This window comes from Alligator sinensis, unplaced genomic scaffold, assembly GCF_000455745.1.
Source record: "Alligator sinensis unplaced genomic scaffold, ASM45574v1 scaffold1138_1, whole genome shotgun sequence".
In the NCBI taxonomy this organism is placed as follows: Eukaryota; Metazoa; Chordata; order Crocodylia; family Alligatoridae; genus Alligator; species Alligator sinensis.
The window spans coordinates 40,655-53,679 of NW_005843477.1; the positions used below are offsets into that span (position 1 = coordinate 40,655).

Genomic DNA, 13,025 nt, shown 5'->3' on the forward strand with positions numbered 1-13,025 from the left:
GCTGCGTTACCACTGGCTGTGCCTGCAGCAAGGCCACAGCCACGCTGGCTGCTGCTGGTGGCGCAGCAGGGGTGGGGGGCAGGTGTGAGGTGGCCCCCACTTGAGCCCCTCCACAAAGCGACCAGTGGGACCCGACACAGCCTGGCACAGTTCACTAGTGAACCTTTGCACAGGACCGAGAGGTGTGACTCCTGTGCAAAGGCATGCTAGCTGCACGACCTAGGCCTGGTCATGCTAGGCGCATTTTTCCATGAGGTTCAGATGGCGATGCAGAGCTGCAGCGCTGCACCTACAATAGGCTCTGGTGCATTGCTGCCTGAGCCTCATGGAAAACGCACCCCGCCAGCCCAACCTGACCCGGCCCCCAGCGGTGTGGCCCCGGCCACCTCAGAGCCAGCACCATTTGTGCCACTCGTCATGGGTCTGGTTTGGTGCAGGTCGGTAGCACACCTTTGCACAGGCATGGGAGGCATAGCTCCAGGTTGCACGGCTCTTGTGCAAAGGCACGCTGGCTGCATGGCCCAGGCCAGGTCTGGTCTGGTCGGGTCAGCTGGGCATGTTTTCCATGAGGCTCAGGTGGTGAAGCATGGCCACGGTGCTGTGCATACAATAGGCCAGGGTGCATCGCCACCTGACCCTCATGGAAAATGCACCCGGCCAGCCCGACCAGACCCAGCTTGGCCCAGACTGTGCAGCCAGTGCGCCTTTGCACAGGAGCCGCACCTCCTGGTCCTGTGCAAAGGCATGCTAGTGAGCTGTGCTGGCCCAGGTCCCACTGAGCACCTCCTCCCTGCACACACTGTGGGCCTGGCAGCACTTCCGCTGGAGGCAGGACCCAACCTGGCATGACACCCAGTCTCCGAGCGGGGTGCGGGGCCCTGGGTGACAGTGCGAGCACCCCAGGCGTGCCTGAAGGTGCATGGCCCTGTGCTGCACTGAGCCGGACCCACATCGAGTGGCACATGTGCTGCTGACTCTGAGGTGGCCCAGGATGTACCTCTGGGACTTTGGCTGCAGCGGGTCCCAAGTGCCAGAGGGCTGCTGAAAAAGTGAGTTGTGGGCCCTGTGGGAGGGCTGTGACCCTGTGAGTGGGGGGGGGGATTTATGGGCCCTGAAGGGGAGGAGCTATGGGGGCAAGCTATAGGCAGGGAGGAGCTGTGGCCCTGCAGGGAGAGGGGGGGGCTAGCCCCTGTGCTGTCTGTGGGGGGGCTGCTCTTTGGGGGGGGGGGGGGACCCACCCCTCCACACAGTTCACCCACACCCACAGTCCCCCACACACTCACCCACATCCCCCCGAAACCCCTTCCCTCCCCCCTTTTGCAAACACCACATCTTCCCATTACACACCCAGCATGCCCAAGTGCCAGACAGGATAAGACCTGCTGGCAGGAGCTGCGGTTGCAGCGTCAGGGGGAGCTCTAATTGTTCTATGCTAAGAAAACCAAAAGCAAACATCAAAACATATATTTAGAATGTATTGTATTATGATGATAGAGACAGTGCTAGGCTTCCAAATTGCTTTAACATTGTAAAGAGCAATAAAACATTGCCCAATTGATCCATCTCTCTTTCTCTCTCTTTCTCAGAATCAAATAGGAGACCTTAAAAATTCACTGAGCATCATATTTGTTTTTGCTTTTATATATATATATATATATATGAGTGGGATATATTTCATCTTTTGAAAGCAGGAGTGGTAAATGGCATATTCACAACTTTACTCAAACTATTTAAAACCTGATCTTTCTCCAAACTCATTACTGATACATATTTGTAATGAGTACACCTTCACCGGTGTAAATCAGTAAAGTTCTTCTGAACTCAATAGAGCTGCTGATTTACTTCACGTGAGTACATAGTCACATCTTATTATTTTTAGACTGAAATGTTCACAGGTATAAGGACTTAATAGATGAAGCTTATATGTGAAGAGCAAATACAAGTTCTCCCATATACACAAAACAGTGGTCATATGTTTGAATTAAGTCACAAGAAAATTATATTCAAATGCTCAGGGAGCGGAGCAAAGGGACTGAGTTAGGATGGACAATCAATCCTGAAACCTGAGATACTGTTCCTGCCTTTGTTTCAAGGTAATATCCATCATCACAGAACCAACAAGCGGTGAGAGACTCCATACCAGCTATGAACTGACTGCCTAGAGTTTTTCCATCTATTGATTCCTCTGTGAAATCCTATGAAATATGAACTTTCATTTCTATCCAGGAGAATAAGGTCTTATAAAAGATATCATCTCTACTATAAGTCCTGATTGCTTTTTCTCCTAGACCAATACAGCGACAACCTGGATAGCTGACACATTATTGAGATAAGCCACTTTGATTTTTTTTTTTTTTATATCTGTGTCATAAAAATGCAGCCTCCCCAGAAGCTCCTGTCATTTGTAACACCCAATTAGAGTGGGCCCTAAGGCCCACCTGGTCAACTAGTAGCTCCTCGTGGGGCTAATAAATGAATGGTACAACTGAATTCTTGGGACAACTAAGGAAAAAAACAGGATAGGAATGACATGGGGGTCAAAGGTTCAAAATGTAAAAATGAGTGCTCCTAAGGGGGACACCGAGCAGAGTCCTCTAGGCCAAACCCACCGGTCCTCAAAGGCATCCAAGGAGCCTGTGGATGCCACCCAGCAGTGCTCTGCCCAGAAACGTGCATGGACAAGTGACAGGAAAGTGGCCTGGGGGTGGGTGGAGGAGGTTCTGGAGGTGGAGCGACTGCAGCATGCCCCGAAGTCTCCGAGAGCAAATAGCCCTGAGCTGCTTGCCAGGGCAGCTTTTCATACTGCTGGGGCCAGAACAGGTGCTGTCCCAGGCTCTAGGTCCCCCTGGCTGCAGATCTGGGTGGAGCTGGGTGGGGTTATTTTGCCCTAAGTGGCACAACTTGTCCCACACCAAAGTGCTTGTCCGGGCATGTGCACTGAGGCAAAAATCCCTGGCTCAAATTTGTGCCACTCCTATTTGAGCTGCTGCAAGCACATGTGCCTGTATGTGTGGATGTCCCCAAAAAGTTCATAAGGGATTATAGGACTTGATGCCTGCAGTAGAACTGCAGAGGACACAGTGATCCAGGAATTTTCTTCCAGTCCTATGTTCCTAAATAAGTTTCTCTGACCCCCTGTCATCATTGGCAGTGCCTTCATATGAGGATGACTCTTCCAGTAAATAGAATGATTGGTGGGTCTGTAGATCACTGATTAAGCCAGTCCAAGATCTGCATGTTTGTCTGCAGACATGACAAATAGCAGTGGGAGAAAGGAATAGATGCTGATGATGTCAGGTCACGGCTCTTTCCATTTTTCTCTCCCATCTGTCTGTCTCCATAGTGAGGTGAGTTGAAAATGTTCAAGGCTTAGTCATACATCACAGTGCCATTGGGAAAAATTCTGTGCTTGAGGTATATCCCAGGTATTGGTGTTAATATCACATTTCTTCAGATTGGCTTTCAAGGTGTCCTTGGACCTCTTCTTTTGTTGACCTCTGGAGTGGTAACCATCAGTGAGTTAGGAGTATAGAGATGGTTTGGGGATCTGTTTGCCAGATGTCCTTATGATATGTCTAGTCCAAAGCAGCTAGTGCTATATAAACATGGTGTCAGTGCTGATGGGGTTTGCTTGAGCCACAATGCTGGGTCCATTTTTCTGTCCTTGCAATTGATATGGAGTATTTTACCAAGACACCACTGATGGTAATGTTCCAAACCTTTCAAATTTTTCCAAAGTCAATCAAATTTCACACTCACACAACAGGGTAGGGATGACAACAACCTAGTATATGAGATGCTTGTTTTGGTTCCTGATGTTAGAATCATTGAAGGCACAGATTTGGAAACATCCAAAGGCAACACTGGCAAGTCTTATGTGGTATTGAATATCACTGCCTGTGTGTACTTTTGGGGAAAGGTAGGAAATGGGAAATCATACATGGAGACATAGCCTGGTCATAAGCAAAGACTCTACAGACAGATGTCAGTACAGACATGGACAAATGTCCAACCTTATCTAGCAGCAGTAAACAGACGCTGAATTTTCCTTCCAGGATTGTCCTGCCACAATTGGACCTATTCAAACAACCACTAGTTTGCTAATTGGAAGCCTTTATATTTGCAATCCCACTTGAATCAAAGCCCAGAAAAGAGTCTGGGACAACTGGAAGTCTTTTATGTTTATCAAGAAGTCCTTTCCTTTCTAACTGAGGACCCCTTCTTTGTCAGTCAGAAACCCTTTTAGGCAAGGAAATAGGTATTAAAATATATGTATTAAGTTGCTAAACATTTGGATCATTTGGACTGATGCTGCCTTAGTCAGGGGGGGGCACGTGCCCCCGCCCAGTGACCAGTCAGCAACCCGGCGGGGGGGGCCGTGGCCAATCCTGCTGACCGGGGAGGTCCCCTGCAGCCAATCCTGGGGCTGATCACTCTGGCTGCAGACACTGCTGGAAGTGCAACGGCGCTCCACTCCCCGGCCGGCGGTTGCGGGGAGGGCACCGGCGCTCCTGCCAGCCCCCCCGCTCATTGCCTACGTGGCGAGCGTGTCCATTCAGGGGGTGCACTGGCACTCTCAATGGGTGCACATACACCTCCGTGCATCTCCTACATGTCACCACTGATTTGGATTATGATTTCTGACCTATGAATGTAATTGCTTACTAACATTTAGATATAAAGTATTATAACACACCAGTTCTCAGGCATCCTCTCACAGTTGTTATATTATAAAAATCAAATATCTAAAAGCCATTCAAAGGTAACACCTATACAAGCCACTGACCTGCAACATGTAAATCCAATATGGTTTCATCATGAGTAATGCCATCCTGAACAAAACAGTTGTACTGCCCTTCATCAGCACGTTCAATATTAAGGATCTTCAAGGAAATGTTTCCATCCATGATGCCATCTTTCAGCAGCTCTGTCCTTTTCTGATATTTGGGCATCTGTTGTTCATAATAATCTCTCCCATCACGGTACAGATGGACATAAGTTTCAAAGTTATTTTGGAACCATCTCACTTCCATGTTCTCAGCACTCATTCTGGGGGACAGGTGGCAGGATAGTATGATGTCCTGTCCCACAACAGCAGTGACTGGTTGATCAGGTCCAATTACACTGAACTGGGCTGTGACATGTGCCAAAGCAAAAGTATTATAAGTTCAGAGAGAAGATGAAAATATGCTAAATAATTACCTTAAAGCAGAAACCTAGATTAGAAAATTGTAGCTTGAAGAGCCAAAAATAATAAGCAACTGAAAGCACAAACATAATGTAAGAAGTGTCAAGCAACTTTAGCTATACATGTACCTGACAGCTCCACCTAAGTGGGTAGGATGTCCTAAGTGTATGCAACACACAAAGTTAACATTTTTCATTGGAAATTTTCTGTTCCTTTCAATACACAAGAAGAGTCATGACATTTCATTCCAGTTTGTGATAAAAGTAAATATCAAAATAAAGGAATTTCCAAAAGGAGAGATGTTTTACTGATCAGTTCTACCCTTCAGTTGTCCTTTTGAGAGGACAGTGGGATAAATATAGAATAAAGACTGGGAGAGGGGAACAAATCATATAGTGACAACTGCTGGCTGCTAGGATGACAGGATAGCCCCTTAGAGACTACTTGATTGTCAGACCCACCCTCTACCCTGGAAAGAAAGATGCATCTTTCTGAGGGGCTTGGAATTTGACAAAATTGTCAAGGAACTTAGAAAACAGATTAACATGGTAATGGTCTGATATGCCAGAAAAAGGAATAATATCTGTCTCTGTGTATACATGTGTTATCCAGTGTTTGGGTGGTTCCATGTACAGCAGTGTAAGGATGTGGCAACTTCTGTTTCCAGCCTATATCAAAATTGCAAACCCATGGCTACAAGCAATAGTAATTTTGTATGCATTCCCCTTTTCCCAAGATGTTGCCAGGGGTTGATGCCCCCTACTCAGATACCCTATTATGCATGTAGAAAGATGCAGATTTTCAAGAGAACTTTTGACTTTGTACTCTAGCATTTAATTCTCTGTTTGTTGGAATGACTAGCCAACTGACAATTAACAGTTTCTTTCAAACATTTGGTTTCTTTTATGCACTGCTGAACTTGCAACAGTGATGCTGGAATAAATGTTTTTGGGAGTTGCAACAACAGCCATATGATTACATGGAAAGAAAGGGAGAGCCAGTTGGTAGAGGAGTAGATGCTTATTCCCTGAAGGAGAAAAAGGGAAGAAAAGTATATATTGATAATGAATCACTACCTGATTCCAACTTCTGGATGTAAAAGGAAGTGCAGAAAATGATCAAACCAGGGATGGAGGTGCTAGCCATGGAGCTATACCACAAGGAGGAAGTCATCTTCTTTTCTGTTGTATCTTAAATCTGAAAGTACAAGCAGACGAGGGAAAAATACCAGTGTGGTGAGCACAACATACTGATTTTCACAGGAGTGAGCCACTGATTATCACAACTGGAAACTGGAATTAGATGACTAGAAACTAAAAACATCACATTGTACAAACTATTACTAGGGAAGCATGGAGAAAAAAAAACAATGCTGCTTAAACTAATGAGATCATGCAACCAGAGCAAGTACTGAGACTGGGATCCCATTAATCAATGATTACTGCCATCTTCCTTCCCCTAAATTAGAAATCAGATCAAATACAAGACTGGGAAGGTAAACTGAGTGTGTGATACAGTCTGCATCACATTCTGCTCTAAATTTGATCTATTCATAAATCTAGGGGTCTATTGGTGCATGCTGCTATGAAAAATTCCTTGGAGGAAAACATTTTCATGGCAAGACAGCAAGGTAAGATATCTCTTCCCAAACCACTGATTACAGATAAATTTTACTTGCTGTAACTGAAGACTAGCATTTTTTTTGCCCCTGCAGACAAAGAGAATAAATAGTCTAATGTCATCTTCTTTCTAACCAGTCTTCAGGTATTTAAAGATTATGACCAATCCTATTCAGCCTTCTCATCTCTAGACTACATAATCCCAGTTATTCCACCTTCTTTTTTTCTATTTGAATCTTTCAGATGATGTAGAATGCAACACATCTAATAGCAAGCTGCTCCAACTGTAGTTTACTGTAAGTGGACTGTAGTTTACTGTAAGTGTGCCTGCACTCCAAATCTGAATGTCTGATATAATTTTCCACTTGGATGGGGCAAAAGCCGAGCAGGAGTACCTAGATGTTTATTAATACAATCAGATGTGAAAGCCTGCAGGGCAGTGAATGGGAAGCTATGGCCGGACACACAGCTAATCGCCTTGGGAAGTTAAAAGAGAGCTGACTAAACAGTTGGCTCTCTTCCAGTGAGGGAAGCAACATAAGGGAAAGCTTGTGGGAGCACAGAGGTGTGGCGGCAGTAGTATGTGACTGACTAGGGATTGGCAGAAGAGTGTTCTGCAGATGGACTTACCTGGAGAGTGGGGATGAAGAGAGAGTTGCCATATCCTAGCCAGGGTGTTCAAGTCTACTGAGTGTGTGTCTTTGTTCTTGGCACTTGAAAAAGGAAGAAAGACTGATCGAAAATGTGAGTTTGGGACACTGGCCTGAGACAGTCCCTCCCTGAAAAAGATGGGTGGGGAGATAGTGTGACTGTATATTTAAGAACCGTGGGGTGAAGAACAGGACAAGAGATCAGTGGCAAGAGATCTGCTGCCAGGACATTAAGTAAGGTGTGATTCCTTCAGGGAGATCTAATAATATCAACGCAGAAAAATCTGGTATGGTAAGACAGGGGATGGGGATGGTGGAGCCCTGTGAAGAGGAGCCAGGCTGCTAAATTGCAGAAATTAACATCAGCTTTATCTCCAAGAGCCATATCTGTTTGGTTTCTTCCTTCCCATCTAAGTCGTGGTGGGTGAATTTAAAGGAGATATCCGATCCTGAGAGAGAGACTGCAATGTTGCTTTTGTGGCACAGCTATGTCTTCTACAAACATCATTTAAACAAAGGAACTCAGGGGCTTGAATATAAAATGGGCCTAGAAATCCTCTAAGCCGCTGGCTCCCAACCTTTTTTTGCTGCAACCCTAAGAGAATACGCTGCCGCCATTAACAACCCTAAGATGGGGGGAGAGGGGGGGTGGCTGATCGGTGAGTGGGGGGGTCCCCATACACACATATGATGGCAAACTCAGAAGCACCCCCAACATGCAGCAGCAGAAGTCGAGGTAGATATCTTTACTTGGATTTTAAGAAGGCCTTTGATACTAGGGCTATGTGAAGCATTGGTCCACGACTCAATTCAGAGAAGATTCAGCCTGACTCAGAGGCCAAATCTTCAAATCTGAATTGAATCAGAAGCAGCAAAACCTTCTGAATCAATTTGGAGCCTCTGAATCAGTTTGGAAAAGATTCAGAGATTCAGAGGTAGTTTTTTAGGGGAACAGAAACTGAGAAGAGGGAGGGGGAGTGGGGGGGGAAGGACTGACATCTCTAGCTGACCAGTGACTGATTTCTCCCTGAGTCCCCTTCCAACCACAGTGCTCTGGGAGAGGGACATAGAAACAGTATATAAGCTTGTCTGCAGGCTTTCTGTGCTTTTTGTGAGCTGTTTCTGCCTGAGCAACAGTGTCTAAAAGGTACTGGACTGGCTTGGCTTCCTAGTCAGTCTGCTGATATTTTCTTCTCTTGGAAAGGATTGGATATAGCTTAGTTTACTAACTAGAATCCTTCCACTTGTTGTTAGACCCCGACTCCATGTGGCACCCAATGACTAGGGAGCAAACACCAGCACACATTGCTCATAACAGCTTTATTCAGAATGGAGACAGCTTCGGGCGAGCTCCCTCACAGACACACAGCCCGTGAAACCAGGGGAGCAGCCTTGAACAATAGTTTTTTCCACATTTTATATACTTTGGTTCATGCACATTACCATTTATTCCACCCTCGCTGCTCCTTTTTTCCACCCATATCTCCTCCCCTTTCAAACTCCCACCTGTTTCCTGTTTGCTTCATTAGCATGGAATTGCCTATGTATTTTACTCATTTACATGCCTTTTTGCTATGAGCACATGTTCAAGACCATGAACTCAATTCTTCGGTCAATGGGCGGACTTTGACCAAAACCTGGAAGCCTCTTCACCAATCACGGATTCATTGGTCCATCTTGGATTCTGTTACCAGTTACGCGTTGTCTTTCACATTCCAATCTGTTTTTCTGTCTCAAGTTATACCACCTCTACATTCCTTAGCCCTTATATCTTATCTCGTTCCTTACAGTAGCTGGTTCACATCACAGACTTACTTGCTGCTTTTTTCAGAAAATGGTTAACACAATTAATATGGTTACTTAACATAAGCGCTCACAAGCAAAATCTGCTTTACCTTCTAACGACACATATTTTACAACACTATTATATTGTTAAGAAAATGCTTGCCTAAGCATTTTACAATGTTACTTTTAATATATCATTCTGCCTTGTGGTCAGCAGCTTTTGCTAGGCCACAGCTTATAGCTTTTTTATTCAGCTGCAAATTTAATGTTCCCCAAGATACAAATATTGTCACCCTAACACTTATCCCTATCCAATCCATTTTTTTCAATTTGTATTTCTTCTTGGGTTTTTTCCCCCAAAAACTTTTAAAAAAGAAAACCGTGTTTTCCCTAGCAGTGTGATCCATCACTATGCAGGGAAGCAGACATTACATATACACATCATAGAAGAAGAAGTCATATATTATTACAACAAAGAAGGCAGCACACATTCATAGAAGAAGAGATTATATATAGCTATGAATATTATTAGTAATAGTTACATACAGACTAAAAACAACACCGAAGAAGTCAGATTAACACAACACAGAAGTCTGACAGTTATACAAGAAGAAGAAAAAGAGATTATTTTAGTTACACAATACACACAGAACAGTAAACACAACACAGAAAAAGAAATCACAGATTCAGGTTACCACAACAGAAGTCAGGCAGTGACAGAAGAAGAGATCCAATTATATATAGTTATTATTATTAAACATATTTACACTTAGATTGCAGACAACACAGAAGTCAGATACAGATTAATACAACACAAGCCAGACGGGCAAAGAAGCAGAAGAAGAAGAAGTGATATTAATTTAGGTACAATGTACACAACAACATAGAACAGCAAACAAAACATAACACAGAAGAATAAGACAGACACAGTCAGTCATATATCAGAGAAGAAGATGACAAGACATATATTCTATTTTTAGTTACACATACAGACACATTTTCCAGCACAGGAAAGATTAATATGACATGTGCTAGAAAGGCAGGTACCAGGACTTCTGGCAGGGTAGAGAGAGGGGCTAAAGAGGGGAGAGGGAGAGTTAGAGCTGCAAGTTTCCCCCCAACAAAAATAGATATATCCTCTTTCCTGGCAGCCATGAGTCTTCTGCTGCCAGTGGAAGCAAGGAGGAGTAAGAAGTACCTGTCCTTGCACCTGCACCACCTCCCCTAACTCCAGAAATAGTCACCAGCAGCAGAATAACAGTCTCTTCCACCCCAGTTTTATCTCCCAGCCTGAGCATCCAACTGCCATAGGGGGACCTGGATCTGGAACCAGGGGACCTGAGTGCCCTAGCTAAAGAAATTCTGGGGACCAAAGGAGAATCTGACTTTGTGCTCCACACCCCTCAAAGTTCCACTAGACCCAGGTCTCAGGGGGCGGGATGGGGGAGAAGGGCAGCAAGGAATAGGAGATGCTCTGTTTTGGAGTAACTAGGAACAATGGCCACAAGCTGGCAGAGAGCAGGTTTAGGTTAGACGTCAGGAAGAACTTCTTTACATAAGGGTTGTCAGAATCTGGAATGGGCTTCCAAGGGAGGTAGTGCTCTCCCCTACCTTGGGGGTCTTTAAGAAGAGACTAGACAGGCACCTGGCTGGAGTCATCTGACCCCAATACTCTTTTCTGCTCAGGGCAGGGGGTCGGACTCAATCTACTTAGGTCCCTCCCGACCCTAACACTGATGAATCTATGAACCCGGAAGCACACTCCGCTTCTCCGCACTGCTGCTGTGTACCCTTTGTGACCCTACTGAGGGCCCCCCATGACCCTGATTTGGGCTGCAAACCAAGGTTGGGAACCAAAGCTCTAAGCCAAAGTGCTAATTGTAACAAAGGCCTGTTCCAGGAGTGGCCATGACACCTCTTGGGGGGCGCTTACACAAGTTACATTTTTTTTGCATGATCAGGCTCCTGAAAGTGCTCTACAGCTGTGCCAAGACACATGTGAAGGCTGCAGAGCACTTTTAAAATTACCAAATGCATAAAATATTAACCTTCCTCAAATGAACTATTATATTAAGGTGCTCTGCTTTAGAGGGAACTTGTGTTTCCTAGGGATCATTTTTCATGTGTTGGCCTGGGCTGATGCAGCTCAGCCCCAACCCTGGGGCTGTCAGTGGGTAGAGGGGGAGGAGGGAGGGAGGGACCAGCACCAAGCTGCTGGCTGGGCTTTGCCCTGGAGGGGGGATGGGGTGTGTGGAACAGAGATCCCCTCCCTCATGCACCCTCCACCCCTCCAGCTACCTTAGCTACCCTAGCTAGAGCCCAGGTACCCTTGTTGAATCCAGGTCTCTCCCTGATATGATGTGCTGGGTTAGAGAAGTGCTCTTACTCATGATGCTTTATGTAAAGTGCCATGAGTTAGAGTGGGGGTCTGAAAGTCGGTCTGTGCCTTTGGTGGTTTCTCAGCTCTTGCTTTACCCTGATCTTCCCCTTGTCCTCATCTGCCATGCTTTAATGTGCTTATACCTTTGAGAAAAGGGAGGCTGCCCCAGGGATTCCTGAGTGAGCTCTCATCCTCTCCTGTTCTACTCCCAGGTCTCAGTTTGTTCTGTTTCTGGCTTTAAGTCCACTCTGGCTCCTATCTCTACACTTTTCCTGGGTGCCTAGTCCCCACTGGCCACTGGACCTTCCTAGTCCCTTCCCACCCACCCCCCAGGCACTGGACCTGCTTTGGTCCCATCTCTGTTCTACTTGCAAGCACCTGAACCCAGCCTGGTCCTTTCTACACATTTACTTGGGCTCTAGCCCTGCTTGGACCTCTTCCCCCACTTAGTCCCTCTCATACCTCCAGTTATTATCACAGGCTGTAATCTCCTAGGTATTATTTAGGAGCTGCAGCCATCCTGCCCAGGAGATGTTCTCTCAGCAGCCTCCAGGGCCAGGCCACCTCCACAGATCAGGCCTGGGTGTATATATTGTAAGCTCAGCCACCATCTGGGTCATGTGTCTTCTGATTGTCTCCTGCTACACCTGCCTCCAGCTTCATCTGCAGACTGTCTTCTCTTGGAGTAGGAAGAGCACCAAGCCTCCTGCTATATTAATAGTGTTATGAATTTATATGTGAAGCAAGGGAGAAAGTCTGTAAGAACTGGCTCCAGTTGTGAATGGATGATTACTTTTCGAGAAGGATATTAGGAATAAAGAAAAAGATTGATCATTAAGAATGCTAAGTCTTTAGACATCAAAAAGTATAAGGATAAAGTGAGAAGTTAAAAAAAAAAAAAATCAAGCTGACTTAGACATGGCAAAAGACATAAAAATAAATGGCAAAAAACTCTTACGATACATAGTAACTAAATCCTTGGATGATGGTGTCACTGTGGATGTAGTCTTTCTAGACTTTAAGAAGGCCTTTGACACCATCTCTCACCCCATCCTCATCAATAAATTAAGTGACTGTGGCATTGATGCCGGCACAGTTGGATAGGTAAAAAATTGGCTGATGGGGTGCACCCAGACAGTAGTGGTGGACGGGTTGTACTCAACCTGGCGAGATGTGAGCAGTGGGGTACCCCAGGGCTCAGTCCTCAGGCCCGCACTGTTTAACATCTTCATCAGCAACTTGGATGAGGGGGTGGAAAGCACACTGTCCAAGTTTGCTGATGACACTAAGATGTGGGGCGAGGTGGACACACTTGAAGGGAGAGAGAGGCTGCAACTAGATTTAGACACACTACAAAAGTGGGCAGATGAGACTAGGATGGGGTTCAACATAGACAAATGCAG

The 13,025-nt window shown here is 45.6% G+C and overlaps 1 protein-coding gene across 27 annotated transcripts in view; it reads right to left on the reverse strand.

The window, feature by feature from the left end:
- LOC102380798 (butyrophilin subfamily 2 member A2-like) overlaps positions 1–13,025 on the reverse strand; it is a 62,999-nt gene that overhangs the window by 25,247 nt on the left and 24,727 nt on the right. For 25 of the 27 annotated variants that reach the window (XR_003092350.1, XM_025195370.1, XM_025195371.1 and 22 more), the window contains 2 exons: positions 6,265–6,385; positions 4,787–5,134 (listed from right to left, as the gene is read on the reverse strand). Coding sequence is in view for 26 of the 27 variants with exons in the window: in XM_025195370.1 (XP_025051155.1) it covers positions 4,787–5,134; positions 6,265–6,361 (445 nt within the window). In the remaining variant the exon portion in view is untranslated. Of the gene's footprint in view, positions 1–4,786; positions 5,135–6,264; positions 6,386–7,437; positions 7,587–13,025 lie in introns of all 27 variants that reach the window. The other 2 variants (XM_025195362.1, XM_025195361.1) reach the window with 2 other exon arrangements.